This window comes from Chrysemys picta, chromosome 5 (genome assembly GCF_011386835.1).
Source record: "Chrysemys picta bellii isolate R12L10 chromosome 5, ASM1138683v2, whole genome shotgun sequence".
NCBI classification, from domain to species: Eukaryota; Metazoa; Chordata; order Testudines; family Emydidae; genus Chrysemys; species Chrysemys picta.
In genome coordinates, this window is record NC_088795.1 from 33,737,956 (window position 1) to 33,764,560 (window position 26,605).

At 41.6% G+C, this 26,605-nt stretch overlaps 1 protein-coding gene and 1 long non-coding RNA gene across 2 annotated transcripts; one reads left to right on the plus strand and one right to left on the minus strand.

Annotated features, from left to right (window-relative positions):
• Positions 1 to 680: 680 nt before the first annotated feature.
• Positions 681 to 18,917, minus strand: ETNPPL (ethanolamine-phosphate phospho-lyase). Its single transcript, XM_008170136.4, has 13 exons — positions 18,632 to 18,917; positions 14,670 to 14,788; positions 14,341 to 14,500; positions 12,524 to 12,598; positions 11,266 to 11,359; positions 9,985 to 10,101; positions 8,129 to 8,211; positions 7,482 to 7,707; positions 5,918 to 6,072; positions 5,323 to 5,412; positions 4,845 to 4,975; positions 3,131 to 3,198; positions 681 to 2,470 (listed from the first exon to the last, which is right to left on the minus strand). The coding sequence occupies exons 1-13, from the start codon at positions 18,685 to 18,687 to the stop codon at positions 2,336 to 2,338; spliced, it is 1,509 nt and encodes a 502-aa protein (XP_008168358.1). The 5' UTR covers positions 18,688 to 18,917; the 3' UTR covers positions 681 to 2,335.
• A 5,073-nt stretch (positions 18,918 to 23,990) lies between these two features.
• LOC122174662 (uncharacterized) lies at positions 23,991 to 25,420 on the plus strand. The gene is made up of 3 exons (XR_006176765.2): positions 23,991 to 24,126; positions 25,044 to 25,129; positions 25,283 to 25,420. It is a non-coding gene; the product is annotated as an uncharacterized LOC122174662 (long non-coding RNA).
• The last annotated feature ends 1,185 nt before the right edge of the window (positions 25,421 to 26,605 follow it).

Below are 26,605 nucleotides of genomic sequence, written 5' to 3' on the forward strand. Positions count from 1 at the left end.
GCTGCCACGCGGCCCCTCCTGCTGCGCCGCCTCCTGCCGCGAGGGCTCCTGCAGGGCGCTCTGGTTCTCCGCACCACCACCCCCTACAGGGCGGCCGGAGCAGAACAAGAACAAAAAACAAACAAACAAAAAAAGCAGCCTTGCCGCCCTAAGATTTGGAGGCAGCATTCTGCCCACAATCTGCCGCCCCAAGCACCAGCTTGCTCAGCTGGTGCCTGGAGCTGGCCCTGCTGGGTACCTAACTCCCATTGGCACTGGATTAATGACATGAGTTTTAAAAAACTGACTTACACTGGTATAACATTCTCATGCAGACAAGGCCTATATCTTGAGGATCTGTACTCTGTTAATCAGCTGCATGGGGATATATGCCATGTTAAAATAAGACTGCCACAGATAAAGTATGAAGATCTTCTATTGCTTCTAAATGAGACTTTTTAGAAGTGTTTAAAAACTGTTCTAGAAAGGTGCTAAAGCCCATTTTAGATTCCAGTATAGACAATACCTGACTAGTTTATAATCTATGCAATAAAGCCATGTTATAACATGGGTAGGCTATGCCTGTATATAACTGTCAATTTGCAGGCAATCCTTGGCTTGCCGGAACACTACTTTCCTCATTAACTAAGTGGGTTTTTAAAAGAGTAAATGGTTAAATTCAAAACAAAGTGCACAAGGTCTTTGTGGTTACAAATAACTTTAATTTTTGAAATAACCAAGGACCACTGAACAGATAAGCAGCTGGCTTGATGTTACCAGAAGAGTTCATACAGAAAATATCAATATAACATAATGGTTGAAGGTATAAAACTAGATAAGACTGACTAGAAATAGCAGTACCTCTTAGTTTTCAATCATCATTTGCAATTAATGAAAAGTCATTTACAGCAAGTATAAAACAGCAAGACTTAGTAAATGAAAATTATAAAGCCATAATGTCTTTGTTAAAGTAAATATAACTAATTTTTAAAAGCCCTCAATTAGTTCCATAAAGCCTACTTGTGCATGCATTAAAATTGTGGCACTTGAAAGCCCTGATCCAACTTTAACACTCACACTGTGCAATTCAAGGTCCATGTTACTGCTAGAGGCAGAAAAACAAGTCCAAAGTGCTTAAGCTGGGGCGAGTGAGGGGAGCCATCTGAGCTCCTCTGGATTCTCCTCCCACCCAAACCCAGGTGGGAAGCTGGAGGAAGAATACCGCCTGATCCTTGTGTTAGTTTGTTCTGTGTCTCACGCTCTAGTCTGTGGAACTCCCCTTTTAGTAATGTAACAAATGTTATATGTTTGAGGTCCCAATCCTGCCAGGTGCAGAGCACCCTCAAAGTTTATTGACTATCTTCCATGGGAGTTGACAGCATTCAGCACTTCAAAGAATCAGACCCGATTTTGTACAAGGCTAGTAGAGCAATTAAACATGTCTAAAATCATAAGAATTCAAATTGAGGTTACCCCTGGAAATCTCATTTTCATGCTAGCCTGAGGCTAAAATAATTGATTTTTAAAATCTTCCTGCATTTGTTGTGCATGGAAAGATGCCTTTTGTTTTAAACAGATTCTCTTTACAATAATTTTTACTGAGTAGATTGCCACTTACCCATGACAAAAAGTTGAATAAATTATAGTCACTTGCTATGCAAAAAAATATGATCCAAACTCTTTTCATCTCTAAATATTAAGTGAGAATCTTGCATACATGTTGTGTTCATATAATTGGATACACCCACCCCAATCCTTAAACTTGGCAGAGCTCTATTCTCTTCACTACAGCAATACCAATTTATATCAGCTGAGGACCTGGTCCGTAGGCCCTAAATCTTTTCCCAGTGTGAATTGTCTCTCAAGGTTTGTGTTGTAAACTGAGCCATTAAAACATGGAAAGTAATTAACATCTCAATATTGCATACTGAAATTTCAAATACAGTAAAAGGTGTAATGCTTCGCAAACAAGGATTTAATAGGATTGGTGCAGTGGTTCCATGGTTATTAAGCACCATGGGCCAAATTCAGACCTTACGTAAGCGGGAGCAACTCCATGAATTTCTGTGGCGTTGCATTCACTTATACCAAGCCTAAATATGATGACCCAAGAGGGTTAAAAAATCAGAACTTTATTTAGCATACCCTTATCTGGTTAAGTTAAAGGCCTGACCCTGCAGTCCTTATGTAGGAGAAAATGTAGTTTAAACTACCAATAAAGCTACATGGAGTCTTGCTCACGTAAGGAAGGCAGGATTGGACCCTAAATAATCAGTATGATACTTGCACACATCCACTCAGCCTTTTCTTGTTTTTTGTCTTTTTAAATACACTGATCTAAAGAAAACTTCTCTTTTCATGTTCTGATCCTTTTACAAGGCACTGCACGGTTATCAGTGTAGAAGCCATTTTTTTGTCTGCAGGCAGTTCCGTTGATATGGTTGATGCTTTCACTAATGCAGTCTGACTGGGAATTCCCTTCATTAGTCATCTGAAACACACAAAGTTTCAATGAATGAGCATATGTTTGTATCCATCTCTAATCATATACTTTGGCTTTAGGGTTAGGAAACTGTCTGCCTGATTCTCCTCTTTCAGTGAAGCTATTCCATTCAGATCAATGGAGTTATTCCAATTTTACACAAGGGTATGTGAGAGGAGGCATAGGCCCCATTTATGGTATTTCTAGAGTAGCCATTAGTATAGGATCTCTGCCTTAATAGTCATCCTACTGGGAAATTCAATTATTGCTCTCCAGCCCTTCGGTTCCCGAAAACACATACAGCATATGCTCTTTAGGGAACCTTGCAGGGCCATCTGTAATATGCATATTTTTAGTGCCCAAGGCTAACATTACATTCTATGGGGTCCAATCATGTAGGCTATTCATACTCAAAAGTATAAGTTGGAAGTGAAATCCTTGAAACGTTTTGAAAATAATATTTAAAGAATACAGTCTGTTACTCAGCTCTTCATATTTGTTCAGTAACAGGAATCTTTCGGATTGTTTTCTGTCTTCTCTTATCATAGATCAGATTCTGATCTCAGTTACATCAGTCTAGATCACTTACACTTATGCTATACCTTCACTAAAGTCATTTGTACATGTTTCCCCAACACCTTTTTTTAAGACACCAAAAAGAAAGCATACTTTTCTTTTATGTTGTGCAGTTGAAGATCTTCCATTTCCTGTCCTGGCTCCAGTTGCTTCTTCCAAAGCTAAAACAAGCAAAAGTATTCAATGATCATATTCATTGCCAAGCATTGTCCCTGTTACGATAATTGCACCCATAAAAAGGCGTAATGTCTATTACCTTGGCAATACTGCACTTGAGCTACTAGCCACATGTTCACTGCACAGAAAGATAATAAGCTTAACTGAAGAACTAATTAACCCTTTCTAACACACCTTGTTGGAGAACGATGAATTTATCATGATTAGTAGCCTGAGGATGGTGGACATTCAGAGCAGAGGGGAAATTTGCAAGCTTAGCACTTCTGTACAGATCTGTCTTCAGGTCGGCACATAAATAAAGGGCCTAATTTTGACTTAATTTACACCAGTGTAACTCCAGGATGGTGGAACAAGCCAGGACATCCAGAACAAAATCAATTAAGCCAGGAACACCTTCAGGAGCTTAAATACAGTCTGAAAATCATCAAAATACAAACTCAAGATTTATCAGAACTGCGTACTTTTAACACTACTTTATAGTGCAGAATGCTGGGGAATGAGAAAGTATGACATGTCCAAACTGTCTTCATTCCATACAACCTGCCTCAGAAAAATCCTCTGTATCTTTTGGCCCAGAACAATGTCAAACCAAGATCTATTGACACAGTCCAGCCAAGAGGATCCGAGCACCATCATTACAGGAGGCGTTGGAATTGGATTGGTCATGTGCTTCAGATGGAAACTGATTCCATCACCAGAGTAACAATAAGATGGACACCTGAAGGCAAGCGAAAATGAGGCCATCCGAAAACAACCATGGCGAAGAGCTGTGGAAGCTGAGCTGAAAAACCTGGGGCACAGCTGGAGACCATTGAAAGACTTGCCAGAAACAGACAGGAGTGGAGGAGCTTCGTCACTGCCCTAAACGCCAAAGGCCTAATAGGAACATGATGATGATGATGATGATGAACTCCACTGAGCCAGATCCTCAGTTGTGGCCAAGGAGTACTCGATACGGATGAGGAGTAGAGAATGTAAAGGTGCCTTTATGCTCCCACATTTCTGGAGTCATTTGGCATTGGGACAATTGCCTGCCACAGGACAGAGGAGTTGGCAGGATTGCAGGGATGTAAAGGAGAGCAGAATTTGACCCATCATGTTGAAAGTTGTGCAATGAAAAACTGACGAATCCAATATTAGAGGTCACTTTGAAAAGTTTAGCTATTTACTGATCTATCCAACACCTGTGCAACCTCTTTAAAGTCAGTGGGCCTAATGCTGTGGTGACTTACACCTTCTGCAATCCCGTTAACTTCAAAACCCTTGAGGGCAGGAACTCTGCTGCCTACCATGTTAGGGGTACAACCAGAAACAAACAGATAATAATAATAATAAATAATGGGGTTGTGGCAGAAGTAAGTGCAGGATTTGGCCTGGCAGGTTTTCATAGAAGTAAATAAAGGGCCCTATACATAGTTTATAATAAACTGCATTAAGAAAGTGTGTTAGGATAGAGCCTGGGGAAAAGCTCTGTCAAGGAGAGGGAAATAAAGTTCTAAAAGCCAGCTTTCCTGTGAATCTTTGCTGCGATTTTCTGCACATAATGGTCTAGATTTCAGTGCTTTTAGGGGGTGTTTCCTGCATGTCATTTGGAAATGAACAAGGAGGAACATTCTGTATGCATGCATACCTGTGAGGAGTTCATCAATCTGGTCCACTACAAGCTTTGCATCTTCCATAGTGAAGCACATCGGTGGTTTAAATTTCAGAATGTTTCTATGGGGTCCATCAGCACTCAGGAGGATCCGCTGTTCTTTCAGTCTGTGTAGAAAACAAATGATGCACATGTAAAAAGGCATCTAAGTGCACAATGTAACTCGTACATGTCAGAATTCAGAGAGGTGCATCAGACCAAATTCCAATCAGCTGTATGTAGAAAACAATGCTGAAGGTCAGGGAATTACATCTACTTACACCAGGGGTTGGGCCACTATCTGAGTTTTCTAATGCTAAATCAAATGTGTTATTAATTTCCAGTTAAAGTTGTGTGTATACATCTGCTAGAGAAAAATCAAGGTTTTCAACCTCCTTAAGAAAAGGCTGGTAAATGGTTAGATTGAGATTGCCCCAGTGTACTTTATGCATGGACACAGAAGATAAATATTTACTTGTAGATGATATGCTGGGCTTCAGCTGTTGCAGGTGTTCTCTTTTGCTGATCCTTCACCAGATCTACTCCAACAAACAAACCAATACCCCTAGAAATATAAAGGGAGGAAGAAGGATGAGATCCACTGTCCAATAGGAAAGCCCCTCTCTTGCACAGATAGTAACACTGCTCCAACAATTCCAGCAAGTGAGTCAAATATATAGAGAAAGATACTACACTTTCATGTACTAAGTTCTTCAGTGCTATTTGTAAAGATATACATATAGCTGACTTAATAAAGTTGCTTTGTCAGTTAAAGAGAAAAGCATCTCGTTATCTCCTGTAGGTCCAAACTACCTGTAACTTGATTTTTTGTCTTTTATACCAATAGCTTGGATTGGGATTTTAACTCATGACATGAATAAAAACAAAAACCAGGAAATTGGAGAGGATCAATTTTTTTTGATAATTTAGAAATAAAAACAAGACATAATCATCACTTACAATTTCCTCATTTTTGTCCTATATTCTTCACCTATTGGGCTACCAGAATAACCACTTCTCTGTCCCACCTTCTGCCTGGGAACTTCTTAATTGTACCCTGAGGTACCTACCTGACATCTCCAATTAAAGGATGTTTTTCCTTTTGTTTGTTCAGCAGCTCTGTTAGATAATTCCCTACTCGTATGGCATTTCCTTGGAGATCTTCTTTTTCAATTACATCAAGCACAGCCAAGCCAATAGCACAGGACACTGGATTGCCTCCAAACTGAAGGCAAAGACAAATGGGAAAACAAAGTGGTTGAAATTCTGTTCTGCCTCCATCCTTGGGGGCTTCATTAACATTTCCCATGTCAGTAAGCTGTGAGCAAAGCTTAAAGAAAGGGACTTTAGGCAAGATTGTGCTTAGTCCCTGCTTGGTTGCTCAGGAAGAAAATGGGATACAGTATCCTCCCTCCCTTGCTCCTCTCCCCCCAACCATGCAATGCAGAGGGGTGCACCCAAGATGTCCCTCCCCAATTGTTCCTCAGGTTGCAATAACATAGGACCACAGGAATTGCCATGCTGTATCAGCCTTGAGGTCCAGTATCAGCCCTGAAGTCCAGTATCCTGTTATAGACAATGGCCAGTATTGGATGCTTCAGAGGCAGCTGCAAGAAACCCTGCAGTAGACAGATGTGGGGTAATCTGTTCCATTTCCCCTCCCCCCATGCACCCCTGAAGATCTCATCCTCACTCTTAATAGTTAAAGAGTTGTTTAAGCCCCAAAACTTGAGGTTTTATATCCCTTCCAATACTCATTTTTGTATTAACTATAACAACTCTGGATATTCTTGTGATCCATAAAACTATCTAATCCTGCCCCCTCTTTTGTAGATTCAGAAGCTAGGACAACTACTGGCCTGCATCACCCTATTTTTGTGGTCCAGCAACTGTGAGAGAGAGAGAAAGGGATGATGCTGTTGAGGCAGTTGACCAGCCTTCCATACGGAAAAGGTAAGATCCATGTTCAGTGTCCCCTCCATATGTGAGCTCAGAGGGACAATGTGAGCCATTATCTTCTACTGGATAGGGTGCAACATTACAATCATTCATTCTTTTAAAGAAGTTGATGATATGAATCGACCCTGATGGTGTTTTTTTCACAGTTCTTACTGAATAGCATTTACGGCATTCCAGTCATTCAGTTCCATAGCCACATCTCAGAATCTCTGCAATCTAAAGCTTAAAAGGACTCAGACTAAGTAATGGAACTTGGCTGCAGTTAGTGACAAGACTCAATCACAATAGAGAAGATGGCAGACATCTGATTGAACAGGCAAGATGAAATCAAAGTAGTGGCTTTGTAATATCTGCACAGCTCCAGTGTTTCCTGATACAGGGAGAGTGTTTAGCTACCCCTGAGAGGTAAAGAAAACAAGGGCCCCATGGAATTTGGGTTCTCAATGGGAGCTGTTGGGTGCTGAGCACTTTTGAAAACCTGACCACTTCCTTTTAGGAGTCTACATGGGTGCAGAGCTCTTTTGAAAATCTGGCTCCAAAGGTGGATACAGAGTTTTTTGAAACTTAGGCCCTTACAGTTCTCCAGCTCTATCAACCCAGCATCTGCTGCAAGCACTGAATACAGACTAAAGTTGCTGTAGGAACAAAAAGGAAGACTTTCATCTAGAAAGTTACCGTGTTGAAATATTCCAATCCAGAGGCACCGAAGGCTTCGGCAATCTCTCTTGTTGTAACCACACAAGACATTGGATGGCCATTGCCAATTGGCTTTCCCATGGTGACAATGTCAGGTACGAAGTCTTTGCCTTGCAACTGGAAACCCCAAAAATGTTTCCCAACTCGACCAAAACCAACCTGGACTTCATCAGCTATGAATATGCCACCTGCCTTATGCACATATCTGAAAACAAAAGGAACAGTCCAAATGCCACACCACATAATAGGATTCTAGTGTCCAGGCCTAATTTTAGCACAAAGGAGGGTGTGTTACAGAAGTTTACAATTTGACTCAGTCCCTGACCCCGATGAGCATACAATTAATTTAGAAGATTTCAGACAAAACCCCACAACTGCATTTTATGGTTGATGTTTAAATTACTCTATTTCAAGCCACTTGTTTGCTTTTTAACATATGGATTGTATTTTTTAAAGCGATTGATAACTAAAAATTCCATTGGATGTGAGTTACATAATGGTATTTAAAAGGTGGAACAAAAAGGAAGGACAAAAAAACCCTAAGGCATTAATAGAATAAGCCTACAGCCTTAACCTATTACTCTGCATAACTTCTCAGCTATGCCCATTCCAAGTATTGTACATACTCTGCCACTTTCTGGAAGTAGCCTGCAGGTGGAATTATTTGGCCTCCGCAACTCTGCATGGATTCAGCAATAAAGGCCGCAATCTACATAAAAGAAGACGAAGTAAGAGCAATGTTCCTCTATCTAGCCTTTGCAAATAAGCTAACACTTACAGAAAGAAATTGTAAATATCTGGGTCGGGTGACTTTAATAACATGCTGGGATGGACAGCTGTGGTCTGTTGTCAATGGCTATAGCATAAGATTTCCATTAGGGGTGCCCAAATTTGCAACACCAAGGGCCACGCTGGCAGCCTGCCAGAAATCAAAGGGCCACATCCAGGACCTAAACCACCAGCTACTGATGGCCCACTGGCCTCAGTGGGAGTTGGATCAGGCTCATAAGGTCCATGTAAGTTTACATAGAAATTTCAATTAAAAATACATACTTACTGGTACTTGTGATTTCCCTGATAGATTAATAGAAATTGCTTAGTGTCAGGGAACACCAGCAGTAGAAACCTGTGGTGGCCAGGGACAGGGCAGACAGAGTTTGCATTTTTAGAACACCCTGGCTATGCTTTGGGCACCCCTGCCTCAGGCAAATGACTAAACAAGCAATACATTAGGGCAAGGCACTTCACAAAAGAGAATCTATAGGTGAAGTAATTCCAGTTGCTAGGAATGGGAAAAAAAGTAGTTATTCCAAATCAGAAAGGGCAACAGCAGCAGATCAGATACACTGGAACATCAAGTTTTACATTCCTTGTCAACATTAAGTCTGTGCAGCACAGACAGTGTTACCCCAAATCTCCCAGGAGCGTCACCACAAGTCTGCTATGTAACAGATTGCCTCCCACACCGCTTGTGCAACCCTCCCTGAGCATCAACAGGAGCACGCGAGCTGGCCAGCAGTGCAGTCTTCCTGGAAACAAGGTCGAGCGGAAACGTGTAAAGAAGCGAACACTATATTCGAAGAGGCACACTACTGCCAAACAGTACGAGGGTCCCCATAGCATGTGAGACTTTAGCCTTTATCACAACTTGTCCTGTCACAGGTCTACGGCACCAAAACCTAAGAAGATATGCAAAAGGAGGGAAAAAAGGAAGACAAGAAAAGAAAAGAAAAACTGTCCGTTAGTCAAAAAAAGAAAAAAAATTGATGAAGAAACTAAAAGACAGGTGATGTAAACCTTTGGACTAAAAGGGGACTGTTTGATCCAATATCCATTGCGGTCTTTCTATTGGCTTCAGCAGGCTTTAGATCAGTCCCTAGCAGTCTTCAAAAAAATTAGAATTGCCCCAGGAAGCACTGGGTAACAGACATTCTAAATCAAATTTTATAGAAGTTAAGGGTGGTGGTGATCACCAGCTTGTACATGGATTCCAAGCTTCGAGGCGTGAAAGTGCAATAAATTTCTCAATGTGCTTGAATGCAATGGTGAATTTAGAAATATGATTTTCCTCATTTATCAGTTCTCCAGGCAGTGGTTTTCTACATAGCCTGTCTAGGTCTTTCACCATAATCTCTCAAATAGGACTGAAAGCTTGACTGTGTTTCAAAGGCTCACAAAATAGTGAATTCAACTACCAGTATTTTGGATTTATTTGCTCCTTTTATGAGTCTATTCTCCTCTTGATCCTTGCATATAACTTTCATGGATGTTAATGAGAGTTATGAAAGTGCATCAAGGGGACAATGGAAGCCTTAGAATATAAAACCCATAACAGAAGAGTGAAGGCAGAAAAGGAGAAGAAATTGCACCGTATAGATGCTGATCTTTTGTCCCCTTTCCCCCCTATTCTGTTGCCAACAGATGTAGTTTCATTACTAAACCTGAACAGGGTTACAATGTTTCTACAGCTCATGCTACAAACCTTGCGCCCATTCTTCTCAGCGTCTTCAATAATCTTTTTCACATCATCTGCATAAGCACTTGCTGGATCTGGATGATCTTCCCTGTATTTTCCTCTGTAGATATCTGGAGAAGGAGCCTGAAAGCAGCAGAGTTTATCTCAAATGCATGCCTCCTTGCAATATTCATTTTCTATTGGACAGTTCCCAGTGTTTTTCATTAGGGATGTAACTGTATCAGAAAAAAATACCACTTTCTCTCATACATATCACAAACTTTGGATATTCTGAATTTCTGCCTTGAATTTTATGTACACTATTAGGAGTTGAAGATTGTACCATGTATTACAGGAAAGATACTTTCCTCTAGATGTGAAATAGGTATTTGCCTAATATCTTCTTTTCCAGGGCTTAGTGCTGATCTGTTTATAGGAAATACAGAGATGAGTAAATGTATGAGGGCAGGACTATTCCCCTTGTTTAAGTTTAACTCATTCAGGGAATAACCATGTAGTCATTATTCAGAGCGATGTCACTGCACTTTCCTCAGCGGCAGCCTTAGCCACTTAGTGCTAGCAACCTTACAGGCCTCCATTCTTCAAAGAGCCTTCCACCACATACATCCATTCAGCCCGTAGCCACTGCCAGTTCTTGGTCTATAGTGCTAACTGATTCTAGTTCTTACAGACTGCAAGAATGGTTGATGCCCCTTCCTTCCACGGGAAACCTATGCTTCAGTTGTACCACTTGGCTTCCTATTTTGTGAGAGAAGGTGGGCCTTCCACATGCTTGCCAACCCCTACAAACAGTGTGAGGAGGGTTCCAAGGGCCGGGGAGGAGTCATTGGAAAATAGAAACCAGCCTGGGGAATGGCATTGGCATGGAGAGCTGTAGCACCAGTTCTAGAGTGGGAGATATATGGAGGCCTCCATCCAGCTTACTTGGGGCTGGAGATCTGCAGTGCGGGACTCACTCTAGCTTTAACCAGATGAGCGCTAATTACACAACAGCTGTTTACTGATTTCCCTACCCATCAAATAATATATCACAATTCATGATAATAGCATGAGCCAATTCAGCATTAAAGCTAATTATAAGCCACTTGTTACAAACCCAGTAGCAAACATTTCTGCTGAATTTAATCCTTTGATATAAAATGACAGGAGTGTGTAGTCTGACAGGTTAGGAATAATTTTATCTGGGGAAATAAAGCCAGCACACAGGCAGATTTTGAAATGACTAGAGGAAAGGGAAAAAACACTTACAAAGGACAGTAATTTATATGCAATTGAAAAAATACTCACCACATGCACAAACTCTTTTTTGCCCTCCTTCCCCAGCTGATTAAATTTATATGGACTAATGTCAATCAGAGAAGAAACATGACCATGGTAAGCACTGCAATGGGAGTTAAATGCAAAATCACTATCATTAAGGTTTTAGAAAAGCTAAAATTCACAACTGCGCACACACAACACAGCATTAAAAAAAAAGTACCCAGAAACCCAGGGGTGGTGTTTGTGAGGGCTGCTCAAGTTAATTTGACCACGCCTGAACCTAATGAAGGCAGTGGGAGTTTTATTATTCACTTCAGTGGAGCAAGATTGGAACCAATAAGTAAAATTCATCCCTGCCACTGCAAGGACAGACACAGTTGGTGTCTTCCTAAGTCTACCTGTAACAGTGGCCCATAGGCTTTTGAAAGGATGCAGAATTGCTGGGAGCCAGCACACCTTCGCCACCTTCCCATCTCCAGCCTTCCATATCCCACCTCTGCTCCAGCCATCAGCTGCCACATGCATCCACGATTGTTGCACAGGCAGGGCACAGCTGCCACTGCACTTAGGTGTTGGGATCCCCTCCACTGAGGTATTCCACAAGGGCCCTTAAACCTGGGATTTAGTAAATGTAGACTGACTTTGGCAGACTCTAAAAGAGGGCTGCAAATCAGATAGTCGGGGATACAAACACTCAGATTTGCTCCAGTTAATTATGGAGGCACAAATTTTATAGCATGGCAAAAGGGAGGCTGGGCATCTGCCCTTTTGAAAAGTTAGTTCTTAATATTGTAGCACCAGTTTGGCCACTGTGACAGTGTGTGTCTAGGATTTAAAAAAAAAAAAACAATCAACAACCTAGCATGGATCAACTAACCCCCCCTGGCCCCACCACAAACCCACATATATAGAATTGTAAGTTTTCTAGTCCTGTAGTTGTCACACAGGCAAAACATCCATTGAGTGTAGCTCTCTGGATGTTTTGCCTGCGTAAGTGAGAGAGATCTGGCCTAGTTTAGGACATCTATCATGGTAGCTCAGCTTTCAGGCCCACCAAACTTTAGTGTCCCTTCACATCTCAGTTTACTACTTGTTGTCAGATTGTGGCTCAAAACCTAGTTAGCATTACTTTAAATGGAGCCTTCTGTATTTAATTATAATGTTTGTATGAAGGCAACAATGCTGATTTTTCACTGAAATCTACCGTACAACTATATAGAGTCCACCTATAAAGATACTACGGAAGTGGCTAGCTGCATTCATATATGCTATTCTGCAAACTTACTGGTCAAGGGTGATCACATCTTGGTGTCCACGATACTGCCGAGCCAGTCGTAAGGCGAGATCATTGGCTTCAGATCTACCGAATAATAAACACATTAGGGGACTATACACAGTACAAAATGGTTTATTGCAACACCAGGGCTAGATGGTTAGCAAGCACTTATCAGTCATTTTAATTTAAAACAGAAAAAGGGTATGGAATTGATGAATACAAACAATCAACACAGCGGGCTTTGTTATACAGATTAGAATGCTATGATTCAGAACATAAATACCACATAAGAGGGAAAACAGCTCTTTGTATATGTATCAAACAAAGAGATGCTTTATTCCCCTAGCCCTGTTTGCTTGTGGGCACTTTACCTCCCCTTTGTACAGATAACACCACTCCATACAGCAGCTGGGAGAACAATGCAACTGCCCCTCATATTAAAGTTACAAAATTCCCAGCAGCTCCCCAGCCTCCACATGGACCAGATCCCGCTCTGCGCCTTGTTGCAGCAGGCCCAGATGAAGACCCAAGTTTACTTTGAAAGTCAGGGCTCTCGCTCAGCACCAAACCATACTACTCTCTAACCATCAACCTACGGTACATCATACTATCTTGTAGAAAGATTTAGATAGGCCTCTGTCAGTAAGACATCCCAAACAAAATATATAATCTTTATTGCAATATTGCCCCCTTTAAAATGTAGTACAACCCACATACCCCAACGATCCATTTGCTGGAACAAGAAGAAGCAACAAGACTTGTCATGACAAGTCACTCTGGGGCTATGTTACAGCAATGACTAAATAAGGATTTTAGGTAGTACTGATATGTGCAAGCTCCTTGGCTATGCTAAATAAAAAGATTCACTCCCTTTAGGGATATTGGGTTATAAATCTATTTGGACTGAAGAATAGCAGTATTTAGCATTTTGTATTAGAATGAGGACTGTTGATTAAAACAGACCCACCTAATGCCTCTACAGAGATCAACCAAAGAGAATTGAGTAAATTTCTCTGCTGAATTTTATTTTTGGGTTTTCTTCTTTCTTTTGATCCCTCTTGTTTCTAAATACACAGATCTATTTTCAGAAAATACATGGTATCAGCTCTTTCTGCTGTAGTCTCCTCTAGTTGTTATAGAAAAGGATCATCACTGCTTCAAAGTTTCCATATTGTGGGTCAAATCTGGTCCTAACGAAGTCAATGGGAAAACTGCCATCGATTCCAATCACAGCTGGATTTTCCCTGCTAAAGACTAATCATACCAATCATCAGAGTTCAGGATCTGTCCCCTAAGCCATTGATTTCTCCAGGGATTTATGCCAGGGATGAATTTGGTGCTGTATATACCTGTTTGGGGATCTGGGATTAAAATGCATTTGAACATGTAATTTATTTCAGTGAAGCCAAGAACATTGACTAAAAAGGTTGGTAAGCATTTTAGTTTAGTTTGACCAAATTATCTATTTTCCTATTATTTACATCCTGTTTGTTTCCTTTTCGCATAAGCTTGGCATAGAAAATGAAAACAGATTAGTCCATTTCACTTTGCTGAGAGCCAGTTTCACTTTCTGGTTTTCATGCACTAAGACTATACAGCAAGGTGAGGGTAGCAAACACTGCACAGGATGTTTTTGAGTCTGACCAAAACAAAACAAAAAATTTCCTGGAGTTATTTAGAAATAAATTTCCATGGAAACATTTGTGTTACTTCTGTTAAACCCTGGTTTTTTTTTTCACAGTTTAAAATTTGGGCCTTAATTGACCTGACAATGTCCTTGTTAAACAGCAACAAAATAGTGTCAATGAAAAATCCTTCAGACATACCCAGAGTTAACAAAATAGCAAATGGAGAGTTTCTCTGGTAGGGTAGCTGTGAGGCGCTTTGCATACTGGACAAGGTTGTCATGCAGGAATCGGGAATTGGTGTTGAGCAGTTCCATCTGTTTCACTGCAGCCTTTATCACATCTGGATGGCTGTGGCCAACTAAACGAGAAATTATTAATAATTACTGACATGTGATCAGTTACTGAATCACACAAAGAAAGTCAGGGAGCTCTCTTGAATTTGGCACCATCAGCTTGTCTTGAAAAAAGGATCTTCTGATTTCTAGTGGGAATGACGTAAATTTAGTCAATGGAGTTTTTGTACTTACCATGTGCAACGTTGTTGATACAATCCAGGTATTTTTCTCCGTTCTCATCATACATATACTGCCCCTGAGCACGCACTATCTTGATAGGGTCTTTAGCAAAGAAAACTTTGCATGAAGGTCTAAAAAGTATAAAATAACATTATTTCAGCTTGCTCAATTGTTGCCCTGCCTCGGAATCTTGAGAGTTGATGATCTCAGGGCTTAGGAAAACAAAAACTAAATCCCACGAACTCCTGCAGTCAAAGCACAGGCAAAGCTGCCACTGACTTCAAAGGCACCTTCACCTTCATATGGACAGCTGCTGAAGTCCAGGGAATACACTATTTTATATCAGTGAAGTGGCAAAGCTTGAAATACTAAAATCACAAAAGCTGTTCAGTAAATCATATGTTAATGAGACCATCTCTTCTATGAAGTGACTGTGAAGCAACATGATTTTTTTTTGGATACGGTGTTGTAGTTTAACTGATGGTCAAGTGAGGCCTGAACCAACTCATTAAAATGAATGGAAAGGCTTCCATTGATTTCAATGGGAACAGGAGCAGGTCCTTAATTAGGTTATTTTCAAACCCCTGTTTTTGTATCTACAGGTTTGAACATGGGAACATTGAGAAAAATTAATCCAAATTAACTAAAGGAGTGATTTAAAAGTACATTAAACTCCTGTGTGGAGACACACATGCTCAGAATTGCAGTGGTGAAACTTAATTAAGGCCACTTGGATTCTGAATAAAAGCGTCTACACAGAAGTTTAATACGATTTAACTCATTCAGTTTAAAACATAGTTCGGATTAACCTTCCTGAGTGTCCCTGTGTACAAAAATTCTGTGTATGGTTTCCTGTGAGCACAATGGAATGTGCACTGTATTGCATCCTTGGATGTCTAGCTATGTTTGTCTGACACAGTCCTATTAATTTACACATTTTATGAAAGTTTACATAAAATTAACTCTCTGGAAATTGGATTAATTTTTAAGAACTTTTTTAAAATATATGGCCAAAAATTGATTGCACAGTGGAAGACTATGCTGAATTTGATGTATGAGATTTATAGAGTCCATATGTTAGAACAAAATGCCAATACATGATGGGCTTAATTTTCAGAGGTGCTCAGCACTTCTGAAAAAATCAGGCTTAGGGTACTGAGATTTTCTGGGTAAAATTTTCAAAAGTGGCTAAGCCTTGCTTTCAAAAGCATCCAAATCCCACTGACTTTTAATGAGACAGACTCTGAAAGTCACTTAGGCACTTCTGAAAATGTTCCCTCTTTTTTTCTTTTCTGAGCATACAACAATGACACATATTCCTACTATACAGTTATATTCCGAAATATTAGTGAACAGGGAGAAAGCATTTAGAAACCTTTACTAGTACTTAACCTAAGAGGGATGTGATTGTTTCCAAATAACAAAACTGCTTTACTAAAAGCATCCTTATTGTCCATTTTGTCTGGTGACCTGATGCAATACAATTAATTGTGTACATGGACCCGAACTGTTACTCATAAAATGTAATTTGTAGTGTTTGAAATAATTTAGTGTCTGAATTTCTGCCTAATCAAGCAGTTATCTAGGGGCATCTTTCAGAGCTATTTCCCCTTTATTTACTCTTGCAAATCTACTGCCATAAGACAATTCAAAAGTGAAATGGAGGTAAAGCAGCAGACTGAACATTATCAAATATAATTTCTTTAGTACAGTTTTTCAGTTCGTAGTTGTAACTTCTTTCCATGAGATTTCCATTACTATTTGCCTTACAGAGCCTGATCCTGCAATGTGTACTCAAGCAAGACTCCTAGATCACAAAATCTGGCCCTTAGATATGACTGGCTCTACATGCTATGATGGCATTGATTTTTAAGCATATTAAAACAATTGATGGCATTATATGTACACCTAGGAGTCTAAACAAGTGAGTATTTTAGTAGTAGCATAATATTAGAAAGTCAGTGAGCATCTTTGTACTTTCATATCTAACAATGATGAATTAGCTTTTCACTTGGCATGACCTAGTGAAATATTAATCAAGACCATATGATCTGGAGGAAACCATATTATTTAACTTGTAGTAAATGATAAATAGGTATCAGATACACACCGTGACAAGGGTAGAGTTCATATTTTCTTTCAATCCTGATTCAAGTCACAGGAAAGAAAATAGTGTTTGATGGTCTCATCCTACTTCCCATTATATCACAATTGCACAGTCTTGACTCAGATGAGGCTTAATAGTGGCAGAACAGGTAGCACTACAGAGTTTGTGTGGAAAATCTGCACCATAGCTGTCTGTGCTAGGTTACGCTCAAGACAAACCCTTTAGGCCCCCATTTTATGAGTGCTAAATTTGCCCATGAATTAAACAATCAATAGCATTTTAAAAATGTACTTCGGGCATTCTATTCTGTTTCATAGTTTTATGGTGCTCACTTTTCTGCAATCTGCCATCAAGTACAGTATATTAAATAAGTAAGTTTTTGAGACTGCATTTGTCAGGAAGAGGCAAAGTCTTAAATATCGGAATTACAAACTAAAAAACTGATCTTCCTCTTGCTTGCTTTGTATTTCTTTCACCAGTTATCTACAATGAGGAGGTACTACCTATGTATGATGACTTAAATTTGATATAAGTAAACTCAACATTGTTTTGCCACACAAATAGAAGGTACCAAAGGAAAATGATTTACTACTTTAAGCACCAACTATGACATGCCAAAATTCCCTGAAGCCACAGGTTACCAACAGGATGACTCAGCCTTCATATGTCTGAGGTAGGTGAACTAAATTCTATGAAATTTCCACTATGGATAAGAGACCTTTAAAACCAAGATCACATGCTAGGGTGTGCTCTCAGTTTCAGTGATAAACCAATTAACTTCAGTGCAGCTACTGTGAATTTGCCTGGGTGCAACAGAGGACAGGATTTGCTTTATCTGCTCCGGCTTGAAGCTTTATGTAAGAGCAGGTGTTTACCAAATTTTCCCCTTCACATAACTACTCAATGTACTATCTGCTGGTTGCTGCCCTCCCCTCTGGTAGCTCTGTATAACTTCTGGGTTATGTAATTTTTAGAGCACTTTGATGTTCTTTGCGAAGGTGCTATAGAATTGTAAATTATTATTATAATGGCTCCGTGGATCACAAGTCATTTTTATTTTATTCATCAAAATCCTGTTGTGGAAACACTTTGTTCTCTGGGGGGAAAGTAGTATTACCATGTGCTCTTAACAATATTAATAACTCTCAGTTCTTTTGGTCATTTGTATAGGTCTAGTATGTAATTAAGTATGAAGCCCATTAGCTGATGCTCATTCCATTTATTATACAGGGCTCATGGATTTCAGCTAGAATTGAGTCTATTTAAAAGTGACCTACAATAAACGATGTTAGAAAAACAACCTTAAAGGCAACAAACTACCTATTATTCTAGCTGCAAAAGTCGTTTAATTCTGTATTCCAGCTTTCCTGGCAGAAGCAGCACTGAAACTTGGGGATCAAATGTTTAAAATGTAGCAGCCTCTGATCCCAGCTTGTGCTAAACTTGTGCCGAGGGAGGAAGAAAGACAAACATCCTTCTTTTATGTAACAGCGATAGAGGCTGATTTATGTAACCGAGCGCAGGGTACTTACTGTCATGCACTGATCCCCCGCCCCAGGCTGAGCCGCCGCTCTGCCTCCCAAGCCTCCCGTTTGTCTCGGGGTTAGCTGAGGGCAGAAGCGCCGTGTGCACCGCTGGTGGAAGCGATGGAGCCCAGCCCAGCAAGCGCAGGGACCAGCAGGAGGGATGCGCTGCGCGGAGAAGCTCAGGGGGCTGCGGGCTGGGTGGGCAAAGCGGGGGACTGTGCCCAGCTCTGTCCGCAGGCAGCTCCCCCTGCCCCGCACCTGGGGCCACAGCCTGGCACTGCCCTGCTGCCAAGGGCAGCTCTCCAGCCCCGGCTCCCCTGCCCTGAACCGGCCCTGCTCACCCGATGTGCCTTCTCCTCAGCTCCAGGGTCTCCGCCTTGCTGTACAGCTCGCTCATGCTGACGCCGCTTCTCCCGCCGCCTTAGGCTGCCCTTGTCCCAGGAGGCTGGTGTTGGGGGTGAGGAGCCGGTTAGTCTCATCGTCCTTTTATCCCGTCTTCTGCTCTGCCTCCTGCCAAACCCCTCCTCCTGCTCTCTCATCTGCGCGGCAACCTGCCGCTCATGTGCCCAGGAGAGAGCCTCTCTCCACACGCCCCTCTGGCTGTGCCACTCTCTGCCCCAGCTCTCCGGGGGGGGGGGGGGGGGCACAGCACCTCCTGGCTTGTCGTGGTTTCCATCATAAACAGCTTTGTTCAATGGTTTTCAGCACCCCCCACTCTAAACATTGTTCCAACTGCCACGGCCTCCCCCTGTGCCACCACTACTCTTCTTTTCTCCTCTCACACCCCATGGAGGACGTTCCTCAAGGGGGATCAAAACTTCCCTTTCTTATTCACTGCCTAGCTCCTCTTCACTGCAATTGTCTGCTTTCCATGTAATAGGCACACACAAATGTTGTCTAATGTTAAGTCCTACTACTTCTTCTACTGCTTTTCTGTTTTATCCTGTGGATGATTTACTTCTATGACTTATTTACCTACCTCACTGGGGTACTGTAGGGACTACTTACCTCATGCTTACAGAACATAAACAATAATTAATCTCATAGAGAGATTATGTTAATTTGGCATGCTAGGTTGCAGTTCTTTCCCTCCTGAGCTTTCAAAGCATTGTCCTGAAGTACAGAGTATTTTAGTTTTCTGGCCAAATTTCCTAATATTACACAGGGTATAGCCAAAAATGATTGATAAATAGTTTGGCTTCTGTCTGACTGAGAGGATAGGTCATTCTGCCGAACTGCTTATAAAATTGCTGCAGAAACCCACAGTAGCCTAGTAGGACATATTTGAGCTCTATTTTTCAATGTACTGATTGAGGCTTCATAAAAAAATATAAACAGCATAATCTTGCAAACATCTGGACTGCATTTGTACAAAAGGGTTTTACTTTTACAAGAGGCACTGTACAAAATTACTTTGTGGGGACCCTTTAAAATATACACAGGACATTTGTACACAGCACCACCACCTACACATCATAAATTCTTCAGTGAGCTATGAACATCATTGCCTTTGTTTTGATACCCAGTGTACACCTTTTGAAAATTCTGCTTATCAAATTACTTCTGTTATGTATATCATCTTAGCTATAGACTCAATTGATGGGAAACCTAGGGCAGTTAATTTAACCAAGCCTGGAACCATAATTCAAGGGCCATAATATTTCATCTACATACTTCCCCAAATCCATCAATTATTACAAATGTCAACGTTCTAGCTGTAAGGCCAGGCAAATATGTAAGGACCATCTTTGTTGTTCTGTGTTTGTACAGTGCCTAAGCACAATGGGGCCCTGATCCTTGACTGGGGTCCCCTTTGTGCTTCTGCAATCCAAATAAATCATCATCATCGAGGAATCAGATTGCAGCCATCAACTAATATTTTTGATTTCTTAAAGTGTTTTACAAACATCAGTGAATTTACCTTACAACATCTCTGGGATGCAAAGATCAGGGCTTGAACTAGGTCAAATCATATCAGCTCTATGAGCAAATATTCATTTCTTTTCTTTGTTAGGGTGTTATCTTTTACTCCAGAATCTAAATTTTAATTTAAAACAGTATGACTATGTCCACTGGCCATCACCTACAGTTCTCAGCTTAAACTCTCCAATGCATCATCAGTGATCTACAACCCATCCTGGACAATGATCCCTCACTTTCACAGACCTTGGGAGGCAGGCCAGTCCTCGCCCACAGACAACTTGCCAACCTTAAGCATATTCTCACCAGCAACCACACACCGCACCATAACAACTCTAACTCAGGAACCAATCCATGCAACAAACCTCGATGCCAACTCTGCCCACATATCTACATGAACAACACCATCACAGGACCTAACCAGATCAGCTACAACATCACCGGTTCATTCACCTGCACGTCCACCAATGTTATATATGCCATCATGTGCCAGCAATGCCCCTCTGCTATGTACATTGGCCAGACTGGATAGTCACTACGTAAAAGGATAAATGGACACAAGTCTGATATCAGGAATGGCAATATACAAAAACCTGTAGGAGAACACTTCAACCTCCCTGGCCACACAATAGCAGATGTAAAGGTAGCCATCTTACAGCAAAAAAACTTCAGGACCAGACTCCAAAGAGAAACTGCTGAGCTTCACTTCATTTGCAAATTTAACATCATCAGATCAGGATTAAACAAAGACTGTGAATGGCTAGCCAACTACAGAAGCAGTTTCTCCTCCCTTGGTGTTCACGCTTCAACTGCTAGCAGAGGACCTCACCCTCCCTGATTGAACTAACCTCGATATCTCCAGACTGATTCTTGTCAGCATATTTATACCTGCCCCTGGAAATTTCCATTACATGCATCCGACGAAGTGGGCATTCACCCACGAAAGCTTATGCTCCAATACATCTGTTAGTCTTAAAGGTGCCACACGACTCTGTTGCTTTTTACAGATCCCAACTAACATGGCTACCCTCTGATACTATGTCTACACTTAAAACTTGACAGTTTGACAGCTGCAGTGTTGCAACTGTGCTGCTGTAGCACTTCAGTATAGACACTACAGCAACGAGAGGGGGTTCTCCTGTCACTGTAGGAGACAGTCCCTGAGAGCTGGTAGCTAGGTCGACAGAAGAATTCCTCTGTCAACCTAGCACTGCCTACATGGGAACTCAGGTCAGCTTAACTATGTGTGGATTTTTCACACGTCTGAGTGACGTAGCTGGGTCAATCTAGTTTGCTAGTGTAGACCAGACCTTAGTCTCACTCTCTAGCTGTTATAGTTATGAAAAAAACTTTCAAAACCTGAGGTGTAACTGATGCAGTGATGTCTGCCAAAGGGCTTGTCCAGACTGGGAACTTACATTGGTGTACTATGTCTCTCGGCGTGTGAAAAATCCAACCTCCTGAGAGATGTGGCTATCCCAGGTGTAGACAGCTCTAGGTCAACAGAAGAATTCTTCCGTTGATATAGCTACCACCTCTCAGGGAGGTGATTACCTATACTGAGGGGACAGCTCCTCCTGACGACAGGTAGTCTGTATGCTGAAGTGGTACAGCAGTGCAGCTGCAGCTGTGTGGCTGTAGTGGTTTAAGTGTAGACATACCAAGGTAAGCAGGATTCCTGAAATGATAGTTCTGAAGTGTGCTAACATTTGTCAGCAGACAAATTCCTTACTGGTCCCTGCATCAGCTTGAGTAGCTGCTCTTCATCTCCACATCCTAGGGTCCTGGCCCTTGTAGGAAAGACATCAGAGACTATGCAACCTCACAAACAGATGAGGTGTTGCCAATCTTCTGTTGGGTCAGCAGATACATGGAGATAGGGGAATTCACCCAAATAGAGGGAGAGAGACTGGGCCCCACGTACATTTGCATAGGGCCTCACTGCATGCCAGGATGCTGTGTTAAGTCTGAACCTGGCTTAGGTCTTGATCCAAGCCAGTTTGCCCTGCCTTTTTGTCTTGCCTCCTTTTCTAAAAGCAAAACAATGATGTGACAGACAAAACACAGGACATGCACATTTTATACTGACAATCCCTTTAATAAACTAATATAAACTAGAGACAACCCAGACATTGTTTCCCTGCTTTATCATGAAAATTAATGTGCAAAGGAATCTGAAAGGACAATGTAAGGGCATTTAAGGACAAGCCACTTTCCTTTCCTGTCTGCGTCTGCCCTCTGTTGGTAGGAAATGCACATTAATCTCTGTCCATTAGAATTGTGGAATGAGTTTCACAAAATACCGATGGGGACAGAGGGAAGATTATCACTAGAAATCCCATTTCATATGGAAACAATAAGCTCCAGCAGCAAAGGACAGGTACAAGCTAGAAATAGATTGTTAGAGAACAGCTTGTAAGAGGCCTTTACATGGCCATGCAGGGGCAGAAAGGCAATCAAGAAGCCTCCGATGGCCCGCTGGCTCCTAGTCTTTGCATTCCTTCTTCCAGAATCAATGCACTAGAGAGACTAATCTGCTCCTAATGGATGGAACAAATTATGCATATCTCCCTCACATTAGCACAGAGCAGCCCCAGAAAGATTGTGGTTCAGGAAGGCACAATCTCTCCAGTGCTCTTGCTGGGATGGTGGGCTCTGCATTCCTCCACCATCTCCACAGGGATGTGGTATAAATGCCATAAACTAGCCCCTAGTGATTCACTGGATTGATAAGAGTTTTAAAAAAACAAACCATATATGCTCCATTTTGGCACACCTTTTTCATCAATATCTTTTTTTCTTTATTAATTTTTCAAGGAATATGCAAAAACAAATGATCACGATCTGAGGAGAAAGACATTTGAATAAATACTACCGTTGTTACTACTGACATCAGGAGGGCAAGCGAATGTAAACATACAAGTCCATTCCATACCAAAAGTCAGAGCCCAGCTAAGGGAAAGCAAGATTCAGCATCAAAGTAAGGATGAGCTCTCACCACAATGCATTGCATAACTGTGACCCTGTAGCAGCTTCTGAGCTCCACAAGATATGAAAACTGTAACTAGCCAAGCAGAGTTCACCAGACCTAAGGAAATCATTGGTTAGGGTTTGTCCACACATGGAATTATTCCAGACCAGATTAGCTCTTCCCATCCATGTCTGAATTCTTATTCTGAAATAAAAATTAATCCAGAATAGTTCATCTGGAATAATTAATCTCATACTTTATTTTATTCCAGAATAGCTCTCCTGTGTAGACAAGCCCTTATAAAATATATTAGGTAAATAATGGACCATATATATCCTAAATGGCTTAAAGCCTCATGTGAAGCCACCAGTTTCAAACAGGCCTTACCCAACCTATAGCAATGTAAATAAGTAAGGCCTGGCACTATAAGGGTTAACTGGAGATGAAGAACTCAGTTAAGGCATGGGGTGGGGGGGCGGATGGCCCAGGCAAAAATGTAGATGAAGCCCAGCTGGAGGAGGAGCTGGGTGGTGAGGAAGCCCAGATGAGAAGGGAGTACTAGGAGAAAGAACTCTGTAGTCTAGCTGCTAGAAAATGCTGGAAAGGCCTAGAGAGTGAGACAGATATACAGTAAGCCCAGAGAGGGGCTGTGGAAAAGGACCTGAAGAAAGGCCATGGTAAGAAGAAATCCAGAGAAGCAGTGAGCAGGCTGAGGTAGGAGACATTAGGTGCTCATCACAGGGTCCCTATACTGGAGCCCAGAAGAGAAGGAGGGACTGAGCTCCCCTACTAGCTGCTGGGAAAGGTGATGTGGAAACACCCTGACATGATGGGGAGAAGGACTACTGAGTTTGGAACTGGGCATCCAGGGAGAAAGACAACCCTGCAGAGCCTCAGAAGGGGTGAAGAGTCTGCAGACGATCCAGCCTAGGAAGGAGTGAAGAGGTATGTTAATTTGAATTTAATGTATTGTACTCCTTCTTTACCCTGGAAAGGGTGGAACTAAAGGTCACCTGGCTGGGGGGGTGGAATCACGAAAAGAGGCAGACCACTGCCAGGGCCAGAGTGCTGTTATAACAATAAATCTCACTAGGAGGGGTGTGCCAGGAGTGAATCAACTCTTTCACACCTAAAAAAGGTTCAGGTTTACTTAGGACCTTTTCTGTATGGGAAGTTTATGGTTTAATTTAAATCAGTTTTTAAATCAATTTAGTTAAAGCAGTGCAAACCCTTGTGTGGACACTCTTTTTTCCAGTTTAAGAGACTTATTTAGGGTTATCTTAAACCTGCTCCCAATTGACTTCTCCTATACTGTATACAGCCCCTCTTAACTGGAAATAAGTGTCCACAGAGACTTTTGCAGTGGTTTAAAAACTGATTTAAATTAAACGGGTGCAATTTCTTCATGAAAACAAGCCCTAGGGTTGGTGTGTGACCTTAAGTATGGTCCATGCTTTTACAAGTTTGCAGGCTATTCTCAATCAGATAATTTGGGCTCATTTGAGATGTCAAATTGTATCCCTCCAGCAAGGGTGGTTGTGTGTGTGGAGGGTTAACATCCCAAACCTGTAGAGAGGCAGGATTGCACCTATACATTCCCTAGGAGGTGGGGGAGAGCAGCTTTAGTTTCTATAAGGAGTTGTTTAAGATCCCTGTCAGCACAGGCTTCTGAGGAAATGTGCTGAATGAGTTCACCCCAGGAGGTACTGACCATATCCCTGCTCTGACCAGTGGTGCCCCCTTTTCAGGCTGTGCACTTTTCAGGCAACACTTCACCCAATGGCAAGGACATTGGGTGAGACTTGTTTAATAGAACTTCTCCCCAGCAGACTTGCTGCCTTTCTTGTTTGTAAATCACATAGGAGGTGTTTGATGCAGGAAAACGAAATTCATGGTGCCAGAGCCTGACAACATCTAGTGAATCGGAGAAAGCTCCTCGAAGAGAAAGGTAAAGGAACACACAACAGTCTTGTGGGAGGGCTGCACAGCAATGGAGAGATGGAAATTTGCAAAGGCAGAGATGAAACATTATCATTGTTTGTGGGGAACGTGTGCTACCATGTTCTGACCAACATTAATAAAATGTTGTTTGGTCTTGCAGTGTAGTGGAGCCAAACAATTTTGACCATGTTCCTGAACTGTGCTACACCGCTGCCGAAGACCACGAGCTAAATCATCAGCCCCTTAAGCAATGGTAAAAATCTCACTTTTGAGGCACGGCAAGACCAAACCATAGCTTATCTGTGTTGAAGCACCACTGTTTATTATTTGTTTATGATAGCATCTAGTATGTGGTAGGAATCTTCCAGTCAGACCTTTGCAATGTTTGCTCAGTGTTCCTCATTCGGGTTGATACAGGTGTGTTTCACAGATTGCGGAGCACTCCACTGATGAGTTCTTCACTTGGTTTGCTTAGGACCAGGTTGAGTGAGTAGAGTGATGAATAGATAGTTTGGACCCTGCAAGAGCTATCCATAGCCTTAATGCTTGGCTTGTAGCTCAAGAATCTCAGCTTGAAAATCGCTCCTCTAAACTCTCATTTAACAGCTAAGAACTGTGGCCTGATCTAAAAGCCTGAAAGGACGGTTTTTTTCAAACCATGAATTCTCATGAGACTAGTCACCCTGCTGCCACTGCCTCCTCCAAAAACTTTGCCCAACAGTTGATTTGGAAACAGTGGCTAAAATGTTCAAATTTTAAATAACAAGTGACGTCAGGTGCCTAACTTTAGGCACTCATTTATTTTTTAAAAAAGAGCCTGAAATTGCAATATCATCTGTAACCAAAAACTCTGGCTCCTTTAAAATACCAAAGAGGGTAAAATACATGAGTCAGGATCAATATAAGTAAACCCGAGTCAAGAGAAATGCACTGCTAGTAGAAGGTATTGCATCTAAACTCTGATGTAGTGAATTACCTTTAAAGTCGTCGTTAAACTATTGATGTTTCTCTGGCCAAAGGAAAGGAAAATGACTAGGGTGTTAACCTGTGAATACATCTGAATATTTTAAAACTATTTATGGCAGATGCACAATATTGTTATTCTGTTTAGACCCGAGTGGTTAGCCAAAATTGTGAGTCCTGTGGGTTGTTTCAATGAGGAGGGGAAACTGATGATGGAGCTGAGTTCTTTGATGCAATCCTATTTGTTTTTAAAGGATTACAAAGTCCTGCTCAACATAGGGCGAAATCAAGCAACAGGGGAGTTTCTTTGCCTACTGTTCCAAGCCTCTTTCAGCCAGCGCTCAGTCTGAATAGCTCTCAAGGCCTTTTCTCAGGGCCATGCTCTCAGTACTTGCTCAGCTGTCTCCTTAGCTTTCTGCTCCTCTTCTGTGATGATGGTTCTTGCTGCTTCACTCTCACTGACACACCGCTGTGATCCAATCAATACCCTTCCCTTGAGTTTATCGAATCACAGTGGAAC

Coding starts and splice junctions, on each gene's coding strand:
- ETNPPL (XM_008170136.4), bottom strand. CDS start 18,687: ATGAGCGAGCTGTACAGCAAGGCGGAGACCCTGGAGCTGAGGAGAAGG. Junction 11,360..12,523: donor GATGTGATCACCCTTGACCA/GTAAGTTTGCAG, acceptor CTCCCATTGCAG/TGCTTACCATGGTCATGTTT. Junction 6,073..7,481: donor GATTGGAATATTTCAACACG/GTAACTTTCTAG, acceptor CTTTGCCTTCAG/TTTGGAGGCAATCCAGTGTC.